At 36.1% G+C, this 18331-nt stretch overlaps 1 protein-coding gene across 1 annotated transcript in view; it reads left to right on the top strand.

The window, feature by feature from the left end:
• The window catches only part of smc1al (structural maintenance of chromosomes 1A, like), a 39622-nt gene extending 24212 nt beyond the window's left edge, over positions 1-15410 (top strand). Inside the window, 14 exon segments of the mRNA XM_056448889.1 lie at positions 128-274; positions 358-495; positions 2816-2932; positions 3037-3143; positions 3234-3375; positions 3459-3604; positions 3683-3836; positions 9517-9630; positions 9718-9874; positions 10920-11074; positions 11947-12098; positions 12179-12248; positions 13569-13679; positions 14940-15410. Of these exon segments, the coding sequence (XP_056304864.1) occupies positions 128-274; positions 358-495; positions 2816-2932; positions 3037-3143; positions 3234-3375; positions 3459-3604; positions 3683-3836; positions 9517-9630; positions 9718-9874; positions 10920-11074; positions 11947-12098; positions 12179-12248; positions 13569-13679; positions 14940-15020 (1791 nt within the window). The 3' untranslated portion in view covers positions 15021-15410.
• Positions 15411-18331: the final 2921 nt, after the last annotated feature.

The raw sequence follows: 18331 nt of genomic DNA on the forward strand, positions 1-18331 counted from the left end.
AGATTATGCATTAGATTATAGGTAAACAGACTACTACAGTAAGGGTGTCTATGACCTGTTGTATGACTGTGTGTTGATTAATGCTTATGCAGACACTAATGTATAGGACATATTATGTATTCTGTAGACTGTGGCTCTAGATGGGACGTTATTCCAGAAGTCTGGAGTGATCTCCGGTGGTGCCAGTGATCTAAAGGCCAAAGCTCGGCGTTGGGATGAAAAAGCTGTTGATAAGCTGAAAGACAGAAAGGAAAAACTCACAGATGAACTTAAAGTAAGTTATTGAGTCAAGTTTGTTTTATGGGCGTATAGATTTGTCATTGAACTGTTTGCTGAGTGTTTGTGTGTAAATGACAGGAACAAATGAAAGCCAAAAGAAAGGAAGCAGAGCTGCGTCAGGTTCAGTCTCAAGCTCATGGTTTGCAGATGAGGCTCAAGTACTCCCAGAGTGATCTGGAGCAAACCAAGACCAGACACCTGTCCCTTAACATGCAGGTACCCACCACTTCCTTATCATTTCAGACATTTGTGGTTGCCACAGACTAGAGCTCTGCACAGGACTGTTTATTTTTAAGATGTATAAAACCGCACCTGCCCACTCCCACTGAATTTATGTGCAGGACCACCCGTTCACGCAACTAATGTGTTCAGCAATAACAAAAGCCTACTAAAAAATAAAAGAAAGAAAGGAACAGCCTATTTAACAGTCAAATAAATGTAATCACTAGACCTTGCACTTCTAGCTTTATATTACTATAAAAGAAAACTATATTGCTGACTGGGGTCCCAGACTTGTCTGTCTTCCAAGAACTGCCAACACACACTGAATGCCCTCACTGATGGTACACTAGATGCGGAAATGTTCAAAATTAAAGAGACACATTTTAGGATTTTAGGGAATTACTCTGCTGAACTTTTCTTCTCACTCTTGTTGAACTTTTTCTTCTTTGGTGAACTTGTTTTTTTCTTCATCCGATTTCTATTGCATGCTGAATTCCACAGTTCCTGCATACTTTGCATTAGAGCTGTAATCTGGCCATAAAAGTTAGCCCCGAAATAGCCCGACAAGTACATTTTGATTGACAGCTTTTTAAAAGCCTGAGCCTGTTTACAGCCCGACAATATTCAAATGTTCACCTGCACACAGCTCTTTTGCCTTTTTTTATGAATAAGTCGTTTACACGTATTTTAACATAATTTATTCATAACAAACATATAGGCCACTTGAAAGTTGAAACAAAGAAATAAAATAAGTCCTCTGTAACATTGAAACATCTTAGCACTCTAAATAAGCCTAGGTACATACACTTAGCCTTTAAATTGGCCAACACACCAATAAAACTAAGTCTTTGTTAACAAAAAAAATTAAAATAAATTCTAAATTATGACTGGTATTTGACAATAACAAAATTAAGATAAAGGCTCTTTAGAATTTGTTTTGCCACTACACAATCTGGCATTAAGGCGACGGTGAAGCTGAATATTAAAATAATAATGCCAACATTAGCCTGTATAGGCCTACTCTGTCTACATTATGATTTTATGGTGTAATTAATTTTTAGTTATAATTTGAAAATCATTTACTCACCAAGATTAGGCTACATGTTTTTGTGGAGGAACATTCTTGAATCCGCTGTAGATGGCTTTAGCGCAGTTCTGCTCTCACTGAACAGTACTGAACACCCTTTCACTGCTGCTGCTGGCTGGGGATGCATACAGTTCTGGCTAATTTAGCATGTTTTGTATAGGATTGTTTGTCCATCTTTCACCAGCCAAGAACATCCATTTCATTTTACATGACAGCGGTTTCAATGTAGCGACTGACCTCGTCATTTTCCCTGTCAGCTTGCTGTACATTGCTGTTTAGCACTCTACCGTAATATGCAGTGTATGAGCAACTGCCGAAATACCTTGGCTGCTAGAATGACTGTTCTTTTTGAACTGTCGGCTGGCCTCACCGCAGTCAAAATTCGCTCTTTTTGACTTCTCTGTCATCATTTGTTTCCCCTTTGCAGGGATGTATTTTAATGTTGTAACAAACGATTTTATTACTTTCTCACGCTAATCGAAATGCATCACATGACTGTTCATTTACACCCTAAAGGCGCAAGCCTGGCTTGACCCTATCTAAAATGATTGAAATTAAGCCTGAACCTGACGGGACCCAAAGATTAGCCCCAAACCCAATGCAGCCCTCTACCACAGATTACTTATTATCAATAGTAAAATTATTCAGTTCATCCATTTAACAGCTCTGCAAGAAATGAAGTCATAGAGATGGTCACACTTAAAGCCACATGATAACATGTCAGCTGGAACTTCTTCACCATGTATCAAAATTGCACTAAGTTCACTGAGTTTTGCAGCTATGATCATCACAAAGATAAAGGTAACCATAACAGCGTGACCAGAGTTTAATTTTGCACCTCACACACTAGGTTCTTAGAAATCTGATCCAATATATGATAATGCTGATTGGAGAATGGTGATGCGTGCAGGTGCAGAGCTGCCTGTCTTTTCAAAACATATGCTTATAATCTTAGGACTCTCATGAAGTGACAAACAGTGGAAAATGGCAAATATTTTATTAATTTTGTTTAAGCAGATTAGGGAAAACTAATGTTTGTTTTATTTCATATAAAAAATAAAGAAAGTGTATTTTTGTTTGTATATGCTGTCAAGTATAGTTCTTGGAAAGAAACCCAATCAGCATTTTGTGCTTTCAAAACAAATCTGAATCATAGATTGTTGCATTTCTTGTTTTTTAACCTGTTTAGAAATACTTGTTTTGTTTTTTCGGTGTGGGGGATTTCAGGAAAAATCAAAGCTGGAAAGTGAACTTGCTAACTTTGGTCCACGGATTAATGATATAAAGAGAATCATCCAGTCACGGGAGAGAGATATGAAAGATTTGAAGGACCGCATGAACGTGGTAGGTACTTGGCTCATTCTTTGGAAAAGAAAACAGAAAAAAACTTGTTCTTGATTCATTTATTGCTTCTTTTTTTGTGAAATTCATATTTGGCTTCGTTCCAGGTGGAGGATGAGGTGTTTGTTGAGTTCTGCAAGGAGATTGGAGTTCGTAACATTCGTGAATTTGAAGAAGAGAAAGTCAAAAGGCAGAACGAGATTGCAAAGAAACGGTGAGCTAATTGAAATAGTCTATTTCGGGTTAATAAATCTTCTTACAACAAGGATGTCTTAATTCATACTTTCTTCAAACTGTCTTATAGCTTAGAATTTGAGACTCAAAAAACACGTCTGGCAATACAGCTGGATTATGAGAAAAACCAGCTGAAGGAAGACCAAGAGAAGGTGGTCATGTGGGAACAGACGGTCAAGAAAGATGAAAATGAGATTGAGAAGCTCAAGAAGGTAGAAAACATTCAGATAATCTCTTAATGTTTGAGTCTGGAAATTTTTCTTATTTCAGTGGTTTTATTTAATATTTCTAACAGGAAGAGCAGAGGAATATGAAGATAATTGATGAGACCATGGCACAATTGCAGGATCTGAAAAACCAGCATTTGACCAAGAAATCTGAGGTTAATGATAAAAACCATGAAATGGAGGAGATCCGCAAGAAACTAGGGGGTGCCAACAAGTAAGATCAACATGTGATTTATTCAGACATTCATCAAGATTTTCAAGAAAATAAGTATGATGTAATGTGTGTGACTAGGGAGTTGACGCAGTTGCAGAAGGAAGTGACTGCTATCGAGACCAAGCTGGAGCAAAAACGCAGTGATAGACACAATCTACTGCAGGCTTGTAAGATGCAGGACATCAAACTTCCTCTCCGATCGGGAACTATGGATGACATCAGCCAGGAAGAGGTGTGTATATGTGTGCCAATCTTGCAGCTCAAATTTTACCTATGTTTTTGAATCATTAGACTTGTGTGTCTTTAGATATATATATATATATATATATATATATATATATATATATATATATATATATATATATATATATATATATATATATATATATATATATATATATATATATATATAATTAATTATTTATTTTTATATGACTGAATGCATTGTAAACATTATAAACTCAAAATAACTGTAAAAATCATATTGCCCTAAAGCAGTGAATCTCAAGCTTTTTTCCACCAAGTACCACCTCAGAAAAAAATTGTCTCTCCAAGTACCACCATATCGAGCACTATTTATTGAGCTTAAATTTTACCTATGTTTTTGAATCATTAGACTTGTGTGTCTTTAGATATATATTAATCTAAGTGTTTGTTTTAAAATAATTGTTCTGTTGTTACATGTGCAGTCCTTGAATCTTCAGTACTTTTAGAAACAGAGTTGCCAGTTTTTGTCACAAAAATCACCAGTCAAAAATAGCCCAATAATATCAGAACTCAAAATATGCCACCACTCATGTGGTGTGTGTATGTATGTATATATATATATATATATATATATATATATATATATATATATATATATATATATACATATATATATATATATATATATATATATATATATATACATATATATATATATATATACATATATATATACATATATATATATATATACATATACATATATATATATATATATATATATATATACATATATATATATATATATATATATATACATATATATATATATATATATATATATATACATATATATATATATATATATATATATATATACATATATACATATATATATATATACATATATATATATATATATATATATATACATATATATATATATATATATATATATACATATATATATATATATATATATATATATATATATATATATACATATATATATATATATATATATATATATATATATATATATATATATATATTATTTATTTTTATATGACTGAATGCATTGTAAACATTATAAACTCAAAATAACTGTAAAAATCATATTGCCTTAAAGCAGTGAATCTCAAGCTTTTTTCCACCAAGTACCACCTCAGAAAAAAATTGTCTCTCCAAGTACCACCATATCGAGCACTATTGAAATAATGTAGCGTAGTAGGACCAGTAAAGTAGCTACAGCTCTGTACAGTTCTAAAACGTGGCAGATTAATTCCTATTATTAATAATATTTATTATCAGCTACTTTAAACATTATAAATACTTTGAACGTTAACACTGTACTGTGCTTTATATGTTAAAAAAAAACAAAGAAACAAACAGAATAAAACGTCAGCATTTAAATTTAAATGTTCTTTTAAAAGTTAAAAATGGTAGGCTACTGTAAATGTAAAGTATTAACATAAAGTAGCCTATTCATCAAAACCTGTTGATGTTGCTTGGACCTCATAACTATAGGCTATATGTCATCACATTGATATATGAATCATTTTTGCTAATTTTTTAAGTATATGTAGCATGAACATATGACAAATTTGATTCCTCCGCGTTCCACTAGAAGGAAGCCCAAGTAACACTAGTGGTACAGGTACCACAGTTTGAGAACCACTGCCTTAAAGGGTGCCCGAAAATGAAAATTAATTACTTACCCCCATTTGGTTACAACCCCCTAAAACTTTTGTTTGCCTTAGCACTACAAATAATTTTCTAGGTGAAATCTAAGAGCTTCCTCATCCTCCATAGACAGCAATTTTTTGTTCAGCAAAAAAAAATTAAATAAATAAATAAATTCCCAGTGTACTATGTAACTTCTCATCCTGGATGCAATAGTTTTGTAGTAGCATGCGTACATGAGCTGAGACCAGACGTGACATGAATGAGACCCAATCACAGAATATTCTGAGCTATTTAATTATTCCTATATTTTAATTAACACTACTTTTCTTCAAAGCCCTTTTTCTCTCCGACCAAAACTTGATGTGGAGCTGGAGAAATGAGTGGCTCAAAGAATCTTTGAACCTTTGTGCCATGAAAAATGGGCTACACCGATTGTGGTAGTAGTAAAAAAACATGTACTTAAGTAAAAAGTATCCATTACTACTTCCTGTTTTAGTTTCATGCTGGTAACTAGACCTCATAAGAATAATAATTATAATAATATATTATAGAATAATTACAAATTAATTGACCTATGCTTTGGGAATTTTTGCCCATTCCTCTTTGCAGTACCTCTCTAGCTCTATCAGGATAGATGGGAAGCGATGGTGGCCATTTTCAGGTCATTTTCAAATGCCATTTTCAGGTCTCTCCAGAGATGTCTGCAGCAGAGCATGCGAGTCTGTGGCATGAGTATTCTCAGTTTCTCTTGCACACAGAACCGGGCCGCCCAGCTAAAGTCTGTGTGGGAAGCGCTGGTGTTGAATTGGGCACACTGGATGCGCCACAACATGCCATGACTGATTTGTAAACATTTTCTATGAGGCTTGCACGATATTCGACCATGTGCGATACGCCACCATTCGGTGCCTTGCGTTGCTTAGCACTGTAAACAAAACAATGTTAAGATAGCTTGACGTGAAGTAAATAAACCAGTTAAGATGTGCTGTTGCTGAGAGTGTCAGCGTGTGCTACAGTCACAATAGATTTTCAACGTAATACACCATAACTTAGTGTGAAGAGCATGTTGTTTTACCATGGCCAAGTGGATTGTCATCAATCAGGCTAATTAAAAAAAAAAATTGCATATGTGTGACTAAATAAATTTCCCAGTTCGCACACACCTATTTTTAGTCGCAAATGCGAGCGAAATGGTCGCACTGTCGAGCCCTGAAACGTAACGCCTGGCATTTACTCCAAAGAGTTCAATTTTAGTCTCATCAGACCAGAGAATTTTGTTTCTTATGGTCTGAGAGTCCTTCACAGATGGTTGTCCTTCTGTAAGGAACGCTGGAGCTCAGACATGTTATTAATCAGATGACCATCAGGTTATTGATCACCTCCCTGATTAAGGGCATACTCACTATTTATAGTTGCCTTAAACCGGGCTGAAGAATGCTTGTCCCCCCTCCCATCTCCCCCGACGGCCCGCACTCACACTGCATTTGCATCTGATCACGCTTACGTCATCGTTGATGCGCTGTTATTTCTTTAGTTACATTATTTTAGTCATTTGGGATGCAGCGACACGCAGTAAATAATCATAAAAGTCCTCATGCTGCCGGAATTGGGAGGTTTGCTAAAGGTGCAGCTGTTGTGCAGTGAAGGGTTTGCGTCTTTAATAATCTACGACAGTTTGCGTTCATTAAACAGTAAGAATGATTAATGAATCCATGTGAAACAGTCCCTTAAAAGTCACGCCTCATCTTCCGTTTCGGCCTCAGGCACGCTTTGCACTCACACTACAAGCGTACCACACCTGAGCCCAAGTGAACCGCGCTCTGGCACACCTCTTCGAACCGGCCAACTGAACCGTGCCTGAGCCCGATTCGGAGCACTCAACACTTCTTAAACGATCTGGGAATGGGCCTGGGGCACGGTTCGGATACCATATTGTGAGTACGCCCTTAGGCCCTTCTCCCCCGACCACTCGGCTTAGATGGCCTGTCAGCTCTAGGAAGAGTCCTCGAGACTATCCTGTCTCGGAGGCCTACAGACAATTCCTTTTGTCTTCATCCTTGGTTTGTGCTTTGACATGCACTATCAACCCTGGGACCTTATATAGACAGGTGTACGTACGCCTTTTCAAATCATGTCCAATCAACTGAATTTACCACAGATGAACTCTAATTAAGCTGCTGAATCATCTCAGGAATGATCAATGGAAACAGAATGTACCTGAGCTCAGTTTAAAGCTTATGTTCTTGTGGTTTTTTCAGTTTTTTATTTTTTATTTTTAATAAATTTGCAACAATTTCAAAACATCTTTTTTCACATTGTCATTATGGGGTGAAAGAGAGAGAAAGAGAGAGCTTTTTCCCTATGTTATGAGAGAGTTTGATCCAATGTGAAGTCAATGGGACTTTTTCGAATTTTCCAGGTCAGTTTTCAGAAAACCGTATGACGGACCAGTTAGAAAAGATCCCAACCCAAGTTAGACTGAGTTAATAAGTTTGGTGGTTGTAGTATGAACGGTCTAGGGGGAGATTCAGAAAATTAGAAATTAGTCTCAGAAGAAGAAGACAGAAGAATACGTTTATGTAGTATAACAGTATGTTGGCTTTCTCTAGAAACCATAAATTTGATATATTGAATAATATGATATAATATTTCATGGTTTCCAACACATTCATTCTTCCATGGCGGGGCACCATGCCAAAATTGATCCCGCCACGGCTACATCACAGCTTTTCATTCAAAACATTCAGTCGTGGTTTTTTTTAATAGCGGGTGATAACTGCACCAAAACGTAATAATAGGTAATTGAATTATAACAGCGCAAACTTTTCTGTAACCGTAATAGTGCTGCGCGTTATTTGTTTAACCCTATAAGGTTACGTGCTGACTGCCTGACTGGCTGACTGACTGATGCGTGAGGCCAGCAAACACGACATATAGTCGTTTCACTTTACTTCAGGATGCATTAATACCGCTCTGTAGGTCTATTGGAGATATTCATAAATATTCCTAGCAAATCTTATAAATGTTGGAGACATACTTTTTACATAAACACACTAAATCGCACTTCAGCAGCGTTTGAGAGCGCACAAGAAGATCTGCACTTGAGCAGCATATATTTGAGGGGGCGTGCAAGAAGTTTTGTGCACGAGCAGAGGAAATTGGCATGAAGCAAAGAGATTTGCATGCTCGTAGGCTATTACATAAATGCGATCTCGACTTGTAATACTGCACTCACGACATTTGGCATTGAAATAACGCCACAGGTAGTTGGTCAATCTGTGTAAAAAAGGCCTGCCGCCACAGCTGGAAAAAATCCTAAAGGAAACACTGTATTTATATTTTATTTACCCTTAAGTACCCACTCTGCAATGCACGTCCACAACTTCACACATTGGCTTAAATTAGGCTTTGCAGTCTCCGTGTTCAGTCCATTACTTCCACTGTATCTGTTCAGCGGAGGGAACATAACCAACAATGTGACGTCAGACACAGTGAGATTCCAAGATGGAGGCGCCCTATGTCTAAAATGTATAGTAAAACATGTTGTTTTCTTCATAATGGTTACATTAATCGAGTTTGTTTAATAAATTTTCATTAAAGTGGAATCCAATGTACAAAATAATGTAAACTGGACTGAGTGCTTCATTTCCCCGTTAATATACTCCTGCATTTGTCTCAAATACTCGGTGCTACTTCACAAATGTGGTGGGCTTTTCGTTTCGTCTCCCGCTGAATGCAGTCAACCAGTCTGGGTCATCGGACCAATCACAGCAGTCTAGCCTCATGCAAAGGGAGGGGTTTGGGAACTAATGAATCGCTGAACAAATCATATGGGAGTCATTGGGATAATTAGGTAAAAATAAATGCATGTTATAAGACAATGAAAATGTTTTTGACTTTGTATGCATATCGAGCTGTTGCTGGAGAACCCCAAAACCAAAAAAATGACCTTTTATAATGCATAATAGGGGCTCTTTAACATATTGCATAACCCCACTTAACTTTTATTTGTTTTGTAGGGCAATTCACAGGCAGAGGAGAGCCTCAGCAGCAGTCAAAAGACATCGAGCACTGTCTTGGCTAAGGAAGCACTTATTGAGATTGACTACAACAGCTTGTCTGAGGACTTAAAAGTACATTACTATTATTTCCATTACTGTTTACAATAACTTAAACATGTTATAGCATTTAAAATGTAATTTGACTGATGCATTTTGTAGGACGCCTTGTCAGATGAGGAGATCAAGGCAGAGATGAACACATTACAGCAGAGACTCAATGAGCAGCAGAGCATCCTGCAGAGGATCAGTGCACCCAACATGAAGGCCATGGAGAAACTAGAGAGTGTCAGAGACAAATTCCAGGAGACCAGCGATGGTCAGTCGTTCTTAGCCTTTGTTGAAAACCATCAGAATAAACCAATTCATTATATTTAGTTAGTGATGCCTGTTAATTGCTTTTGAAACTGATATAAAAAGACAAGACATATAGATGCACTGTAAAAAAATAAATCAGTTAAATAACAGGTTCCATATTTTGTGAATTAGGCCCAATCCCAATTTTATTTTTGTACCCCTACACCTACCCCTTTTTCTGGGACTACAATACAGGAGTTATTATTAGGGATTAGATAGCGAAATTTAGCTAATTATTTTTTATTTATTTATTTTTTTTTTTTAAAGCAAGACGGCAAAACACAAACGCCGTTATAAATGTATTAAAACGGGCTCGTTTGCTTTAAAAATTTGTAATAATGACAAAAAATACTAATTTGTGCATCTTCCGTGTGTAGCCATGCTGCCGTTGTAGATTGTGTATTTGGGGAAATTTTCTTACCCCTTGGTGTCGAGTGTGGTCCTGAAAAATCTTTGTTTCGAGGGGCATCAAGCCTTTCCCCTTAGTCCTACACCTTTATGCTAAAGAGAATTGGGACACCCCTACCCCTTCACGTGAACGTGCAAAACGAGGGGTAGGGCAAAGGGCTAATGGGTAGATTTGGGATTGGGCCTTAAATTGAATGTTTATTTTCAGTTATGAATTCCATCATAGGGCATTGGTCTCAGCTTTGTTGACTTTCAATGATGAAAATGTGCAGTTTATCAAAGATGATTATTGACTATGTAGTAGTTTGTAACAATACATTGTATAAAAAATAATATAGAGAGAATTAAATCTATTAAAAAAATACTCAAAAGATGTTGAAGGAAAGATCAGTGTCCCATAATGTAATTCAAATGCATGGATAAATGAAAGAAACATGATTGAAAACATGACAAAATACAGACAACTTTTAATTTGTAGATATTTTGAGTGTGGACAAGACATGCAAGAGACAATGTTTTTAAACTTTGTTTGTTTTTTAATTCTCTTTACCATTTTTTAATAGTGTTTAAAATGTGTTTTACTTTTTTGAATGTCATAGAGTTTGAAGCTGCTAGGAAAAGGGCAAAGAAAGCCAAGCAGGCATTTGAACAGATAAAGAAGGAGAGATTTGACCGTTTCCATGCCTGCTTTGAGTCTGTGGCCACCAACATTGATGAGATATATAAAGCTCTGTCACGCAACAGCAGTGCCCAGGTACTTAAATATTAATTTATTGTGTTCATCAAGACTACAATACGTAAACTTCAGTCACAACTTTTAAAAGTCGCCTTTGAAAAGAACACACCTCTTAACTTAAAGGGATTGTTCGGCCAAAAAGTTCTATTTTTACCCTCAAGTGATTTCAAACTTTATTTTTAAGTTTTTTTTCCCTATGGAAGTCAGTGGTTACCAGTTTTCTACATTCTTTATAATGTCATCTTCTGTGTTAAACCTAAAAAAGAAACTCAAAGATTTGGAACAAGTGGAAGTGTATGAGCTTTCCCTTTGGCCTCAACATTAAATTAGTACATATGCACACAGTCCTCTTCTTTGTATTTTTTTTCTTGTAGTTGCAGTATTCTGTTAAGATTATATAGCTTCTTTATTTGGAAAAGAAAAAAAAAGTTAAACGAGGGACAACTTTTGAAATAAACTGCTGATTATCAAGATTCTCGCAGATGTGCATTATGGTTTGAATATAAGGAAAATATAAAAAATGTAATTGTTCATTAAATTGATTCATTGTATTTATTAGGGCGTTTTTAAGCTCATTGTCATTTGCATCACATGTGGCAATGGCATAAAAACAGGCATTTCATTCTGGCATGTAGATTCATCCCCTGAGATTTTCAATTCCCAAATGGTTATTTCATAGAAGACAAACTACATTAGTTAGCTGTTTTTTTTATAAATTTATTGATTTAAATATTTATTTTTCTCAGAAGTAAATCAATGCAAGGACCAGACTAATTGATTTAACTTTTCAGTTTTTTGTGATTGTTGCAAGTGGTTGTTGCAGTACAAAACCTCTTATAAACGGTTTAATTTATTGCCATTATATTCACTGTTGCTCTGTGTGTAATTAGGCATTTCTGGGACCTGAGAACCCAGAGGAGCCATACCTGGATGGTATCAATTATAATTGTGTGGCCCCAGGTAAACGTTTCAGGCCCATGGACAATCTGTCTGGAGGAGAAAAGACTGTGGCAGCTCTAGCCCTACTGTTTGCTATTCACAGGTATATCAAGTAACATTTACTTTCATCACGAATTATACTTTTCATCACTCTGTACCTGACCAATTTCTCAACATTTACAGCTATAAGCCTGCTCCCTTTTTTGTGCTGGATGAGATTGATGCAGCACTGGATAATACCAACATTGGCAAGGTTTGTATCAACACTGTTTGCGGTTTAAATAATCTTTATTTTGCTTTTATTTTTGTATCTTGTGAATACAATGCTACTACATGAAATGTGATTATCTTGTATTGCTAATGCATGCATATTCAGCTAAATTCATTCTTATAGTGCTTTTTACAGTGTAGATTGTTTCAAAGCAGCTTAACATAGATTTAAGAATAAAATATTTCAAACATTTCAGCAAATTCAGGCCAGGATGAGCGTTGTGTTGCATGTTGGGATAGTTTACCTGACTTCTAGAAAAGTTGCGAGGTTTTTAAAATGCAATGAAATCAAGATTATCTTTCTACTTTTTACGTGACACAAGTACAGAGAAAAGTGGGTGAAGTGAGCCTTGTCAAGTATGGTTTTACCCAAACACTAAATTGGTGGTCTTTTTTTAACCCATCCAAGTGTGGGTACGTTAATAATGTGGGGGGAAAAAAACACTTTATTTTGGACTTCACTTTGGACTAAAATGCTTATCACAGTTTTCACTACATTATGAAGCAGGACCAACCTTTTTCATCACTGATAATTGTTAGAAATAATGAGATGATGGGATTTTGTACCAATAATAACTAGTCATAATGATTTCTGAAGGAACATGTGACTTACAAATCTGATATTGCTTTGAATCATAGTAATAAATTGTAGTTATGCATCACAATTTATGCTTTTTACTGTATTTTTCATTGAATAAATTCAGCTCTGGTGGGCAGAATTGCTGTCTTTTAAAACATTAACAAATGTTACTGTTTTCAAACTTGATTCGAAGTGTATGAAAATGCTTTCAGTCCACTTTCAGATTTGAGATTTTATCAGATTATCCCTTTTTTTAATCAGGGGTTGCCACAGTAGAATGACCCACCAAATACTTTGTCATATGTTTTACCAGTGGAAACTCCCACACACTATGGCCAGTTTAGTTTATTCAAGTCTTCTGTACCTCGTATATTTGTAGTGTCAAGGAAACCTGATTAACTGGAGGAAATGCAAACAAACACGGGGAGAACATGCAAACTCCACATAGAAACGTCTCCTTGAACCGTGGACCTTCTTGCTGTTAGCGGACAGCCCTAGCGACTGAGCAACTTATTTTTTTCTTTTTTTTTACTGTTTAAATCAATTGATCAATGTAAATATTATTTAGTAGAATATTAATATCTGCAATAACAGATCGCACTGTGAAACAATTTTTTTTTTAAACGGTCAGCAGCTATCAAACCTATTCACTTTTTTTTCTCTTTTCTTGGAAAATGTTAAATGACTGATTTTAAAGTTGTCTTGTGCCTTTGTGTTGTATAGGTTGCAAACTACATCAAGGATCAATCAGTGCTGAACTTTCAGGCTATTGTGATTTCCCTGAAAGAGGAGTTTTACACTAAGGCAGACTCCCTGATTGGAGTTTACCCAGAGGTCAGACCACACACAAACAAAATGTTTCTTTAATTCATGTATTGTCAGTTGAATGAAAGCCTGGTGATATGTTCATCTTTTTAATTAAGGCAGTTTTACAGTGTTTCACCTTATTCTTGGAAGCACACTAATAGTACATTTTCAAACTATTGTTAATCAAACACACCTGAATCAACTCTTTAGAACATTAGAGTAGACTTCAAAATCTGAAATTAAGGAGTCCAATAGGGGAGACATCCAAAAATGTACAGTACTGTTGGTGTACCTCTAGGAATGGTTGAGAAATACTGCAGTATTGCATATCACCTAAAAGTGATTGTGCAAGTAATATTTGTTACTGGACAAAATTACGATTTTTTTTACATGTAAAATAAACCTTTGATGTCCCTAGAGTGTGTTTGTGAAGTTTTAGCTCAGAATACCCCACAGATAATGTTTTATAACTCTTTAAAACTGTGCCTTTTATGCTGTGATCCTAATTTTGCCTATTTGGTGACTTGCTTTAAATTTAAAAGGGTAAATTATTATATGTAAATTATTAATATGTGCATAAATGATTATAGATACATTAAATTTAACTTTCAATATATTCACCTTATGCCCCATTCACACAGGGCGTCAGCTTCAACGCTTCCCATTCACGGAAGCGTTGCTGTATGCAAATACACCAGCTCAGACAGTAGCTGATTGCTGACTAATTTCATTGGCTGACGCTGCTATGACGATCGCGTCTGCCCCAACTTCAGACATGCCCTCTGTCAAGCGTTGACGCTAAAGCCCTGTGTGAATGGGGCGTTATTCTTCACATACGAGCGGGCACAGCCATTTGAATCTTTTTGGCTCGAGACTTCCGGTCTCATTCACTTCCATTCATTTTTAGATTTTAAAACTGCTCGTTTTTTGATGGTAGAATATCTGCTTGATGTTGCAAACTGATATTTTCTTATTATATTATTATATTTTGACTGTATTGTCATGCAAACACTTGTTTATAAAGCAAGTAGTTTGCCCATAGGAGACCGAATTGAAAGTTCTAAAACAATCGCAAAAACGAGCACACTTCCGCATTGAAGAATAGGGTCAATAGCAATGGATTGCAAATATTAAACTGCTTTTTTATATATTGCCACCAAAATATAAACTTTATTGCTGTCCAGCTTTAAACTGCATAGCATAGACTATTGATCATGCAAAAGCAATTCAAGTGAGTGATTCGACTCATGCACATGTGAGTGATTCATTGTTTGTCTTTTTCAACAGCAAGGAGACTGTGTCATCAGTAAAGTTCTGACCTTTGATCTCTCCCAGTATGCAGATGCCAATCCCAATCCAAATGAATGATATTACTCATGTTTCTGGAAACAATTGCGTTTTGCTCTGTTCTTTCTAAAGATCAGCTTGTTTTAGTTCTAAGTTTTCTCTTTAAACTCTTTCTCTGTTCTTCTTTCATTTAGACACGTGATTAGACATTACCTGTGTGTTTTTGGTTTGTGGATTTTGGCAATCATGTGATTTGATTTAATCCAGACTAATTTGAATTGAACATTTATTTCAATGCCATGACTTTAAAAGTTTTATAATGTACAACGTTACAATAGAGGCTAAGTAAATGAAAACTTGCAGCAATAATTTCTGTTCATTGGTAAAATATTATGTCTTTTGCAGTTACTGCTTTTTTAGTGTTACATTTTAACTAGTTTTCTCTTGAAAAATAAACAGCTTTGACAGTCAGTTGAATACTTGTGAATTTCTTGGGCATTTTTGTTGTCTTACTACATTAAGCTGTAATTTTGAAATGTCTTATTAGGCTTTAAGTGATTGGTTAGCTGAATTAAAATAATAAATAGCAAAAATAAATGATGGAAGTACTCATTTTGTGGTGTAAAATCTGACCTGCGGCTGCATGGTTTTGGAAACACCTATAGATTTTTCTATACTTTTACACACAAACACATCACGTCAAGTGCAATACAATGAAGAAAATGTCAATCTTTGCATTTGTATGGTTTTGGATTCTTTGTTTTTGTTCAAACTATTGTTTTAATTTATTACTAGAGATTACTAGAGAGTTAACATAAACTGTGCAAACACATCTTTACTTGGGATGTGTTATGTTCACTCTGACAACTAGAATTACTAAAACTAAATATGAAAAACTAAATGGAAATGTGTCAACAAAATAAAAACTTAACTAAAACCTATCAAAATAATCATCATTTTAAAATGTTAATACTAATTCAGACTAATAATTAGACTAATATAATAATTTTACTCAATTCACCTTTATTTGTATAGCGCTCTTACAATGTAGATTGTGTCAAAGCAGCTTCACGTAAAAGATTATAATAAATTGAAACTGTGTCAGTTCAGTTTTCAGAGTTTGTCCCTTTCAGTTCAGTTTTAGCTCAGTTCAGTGTGGTTTAATATTCACTACTGAGAATCCAAACACTGAAGAGCAAATCCATCGATGTGCAGCTCTACTGGTCCCGAACCATTCAAGCCAGTGGCAACAGTGACGAGGAAAAAAAACTTCACCAATTGGCGAAAGTGAAGAATTAAAAAGACTCAGGCTCAGTTTGGCATGACCATTTCTCCTATGGCCAAACATCTTGTGCAGAGCTGCAGTCTAGGTCTGAAAGTAATGATGGAGCACCACAAAAGTGTTTGAAATCATGCAAAAATGTACATTACTGTAGTTGGGAAAGCAGTTTATACATTTAAAAAGTAGTCATAAAAATGTATTAATTTATTTTTGTATGAAGTGCATCTTGATGCATTTTTATTCTTATCTCATCTATCTTAGCTTGCTGGCCTTCTTTTGCACATGAGAATGGGATGATCTGGAACAAATTATTCATTCCTTCTGAAAACACATAAACAAAGAACTATTAAGAGGTTATTTACTGTACCTTGAGCACTGTGACAGATGGGCTCCTGAGGGGTGTATGAAAATGATGGGATGTAAACCATAAACAAGCTTATCAACATCTTACTAGGTATTAAAAACACCCAGGCAGGTGTGTTTGGGCAAGTTGGAGCTAAAGGGCCGGTGTCCCTCCAGGGCCGAGATTGGTGACCCCTGCCCTAGAAGATAGGGTTAGCAGGGGCGGACTGGCCATCTGGCAATTCTGGCAAATGCCAGAAGGGCCGGACCATTCTTTAAATGTGAGCCGGTCAGGTTTTTTTTTTTTTTTTTTAATATGTATTTTTTTTACATGCAGGCAGCTTTTATCTCTTGCTAGATGTGATATAATGATGAGGATAATAATAATAGTAATAATAATTAAAAATAATAAATGTTAAGCATTTGGCCCAATCGGTGACAGCCACCTGGTTTCAAGATGGGCTGACCCAATCAGAGGTTACCCAGTAATCAAAATCTAGCAAGAATGTCAAACGAACAATAAGTGCAACTCAAGCTCAAAGATGGACCATAAAAAAAGGGAAAGCAAAAAAGGGCTCTAAAATCAGATGCTGCCAACTGCATAAATTTAACCTGAAATGTTCTCGAAAGGTTTAAATTTGGCTTCTGCACCAGAGGACAGTAGAGGTAGAGGAGGTAAGAAGAAAACAGAAAATATACTTCTAAGTCATTATACTAAAATATACTAAGTAATTTTCATGCCATTCACACTACTTCTGACAGTTTTTGACAGTAACCTACACTATATTACTAGCAATATAGTCTAACATGCAAAAGAACATAGTTATAGCCATAGAACTGTAGGCGTTTGTAATGAACTCTGAATAAATAGCTAGTCTTTAAAGTAAAACATTTAATACATGCATAGGTTACAGTATATGTCACGTCCCCGGCTCGTTCCTGCTGCTCCAATCACCATTCTCCCTCACTCATGTTCTCTCAGCTCCAATCATCGGCATCTCCTGCCACCTCTCATCACACCAGAGCACCCTCACCTGAATTCTAATAGGACACACCTGCACCAGCAATCACCGTTCCCCATATAGTCTCCTCGATTCCAGTCAGTCAGTGGCCGGAATTGATGTCAAATGGTTCACCTTACATTCTCCCTTATCTTCTCCCTGGCTCGCTTTCTTCCATGGATGTTTCCCTTCTCAAATGGACATTTCTCCTAAGGACGTTTCGCCTAAACCTGTCGATGCACAAGTTGTGATTAAGGGAAGTGACTTTATGATCTATGCTTGAATGAAGATCCTTGTTTACATAGTGAACATCATTCCATCTGCAAAGATTATCCCTTGTCTGCTTCTGTTGATTAATCCACTGTGTTTGAATAAATTGATGAAAAGAGAACCATCCTTGTCTTCATTGTGTAACTGTGACCGGATTCCAGCCCTGAAGATAAACAACGCAGCTATGGAAGCTCATTGGACCCATTCGCTGGAATGGTGCATTCCATGCGTCAAACACTGCCTTCCACTCCCATGAATGCTGCTACCACACCAGTGGACATTACCAGCATGCCTTTAGCTCACCCCATGAGCTACTCGGGCAATCCAAATACCTGCTATGGCTTTCTACTAGAATGTAGAGGCTAGTGCTAACCAGTTTCTCAATGAGATTTCCAAAGTTGCTTTTTCTAATCTCCCTTCTTGCAGGACGAGCTCCCTTCTTGGGTGGATGCGCTCTGGAATGCAAGCAGTCCCGTGATGGCTACCCGTCAAACTCT

The sequence above is a fragment of the Danio aesculapii genome, chromosome 23 (assembly GCF_903798145.1).
Source record: "Danio aesculapii chromosome 23, fDanAes4.1, whole genome shotgun sequence".
NCBI classification, from domain to species: Eukaryota; Metazoa; Chordata; class Actinopteri; order Cypriniformes; family Danionidae; genus Danio; species Danio aesculapii.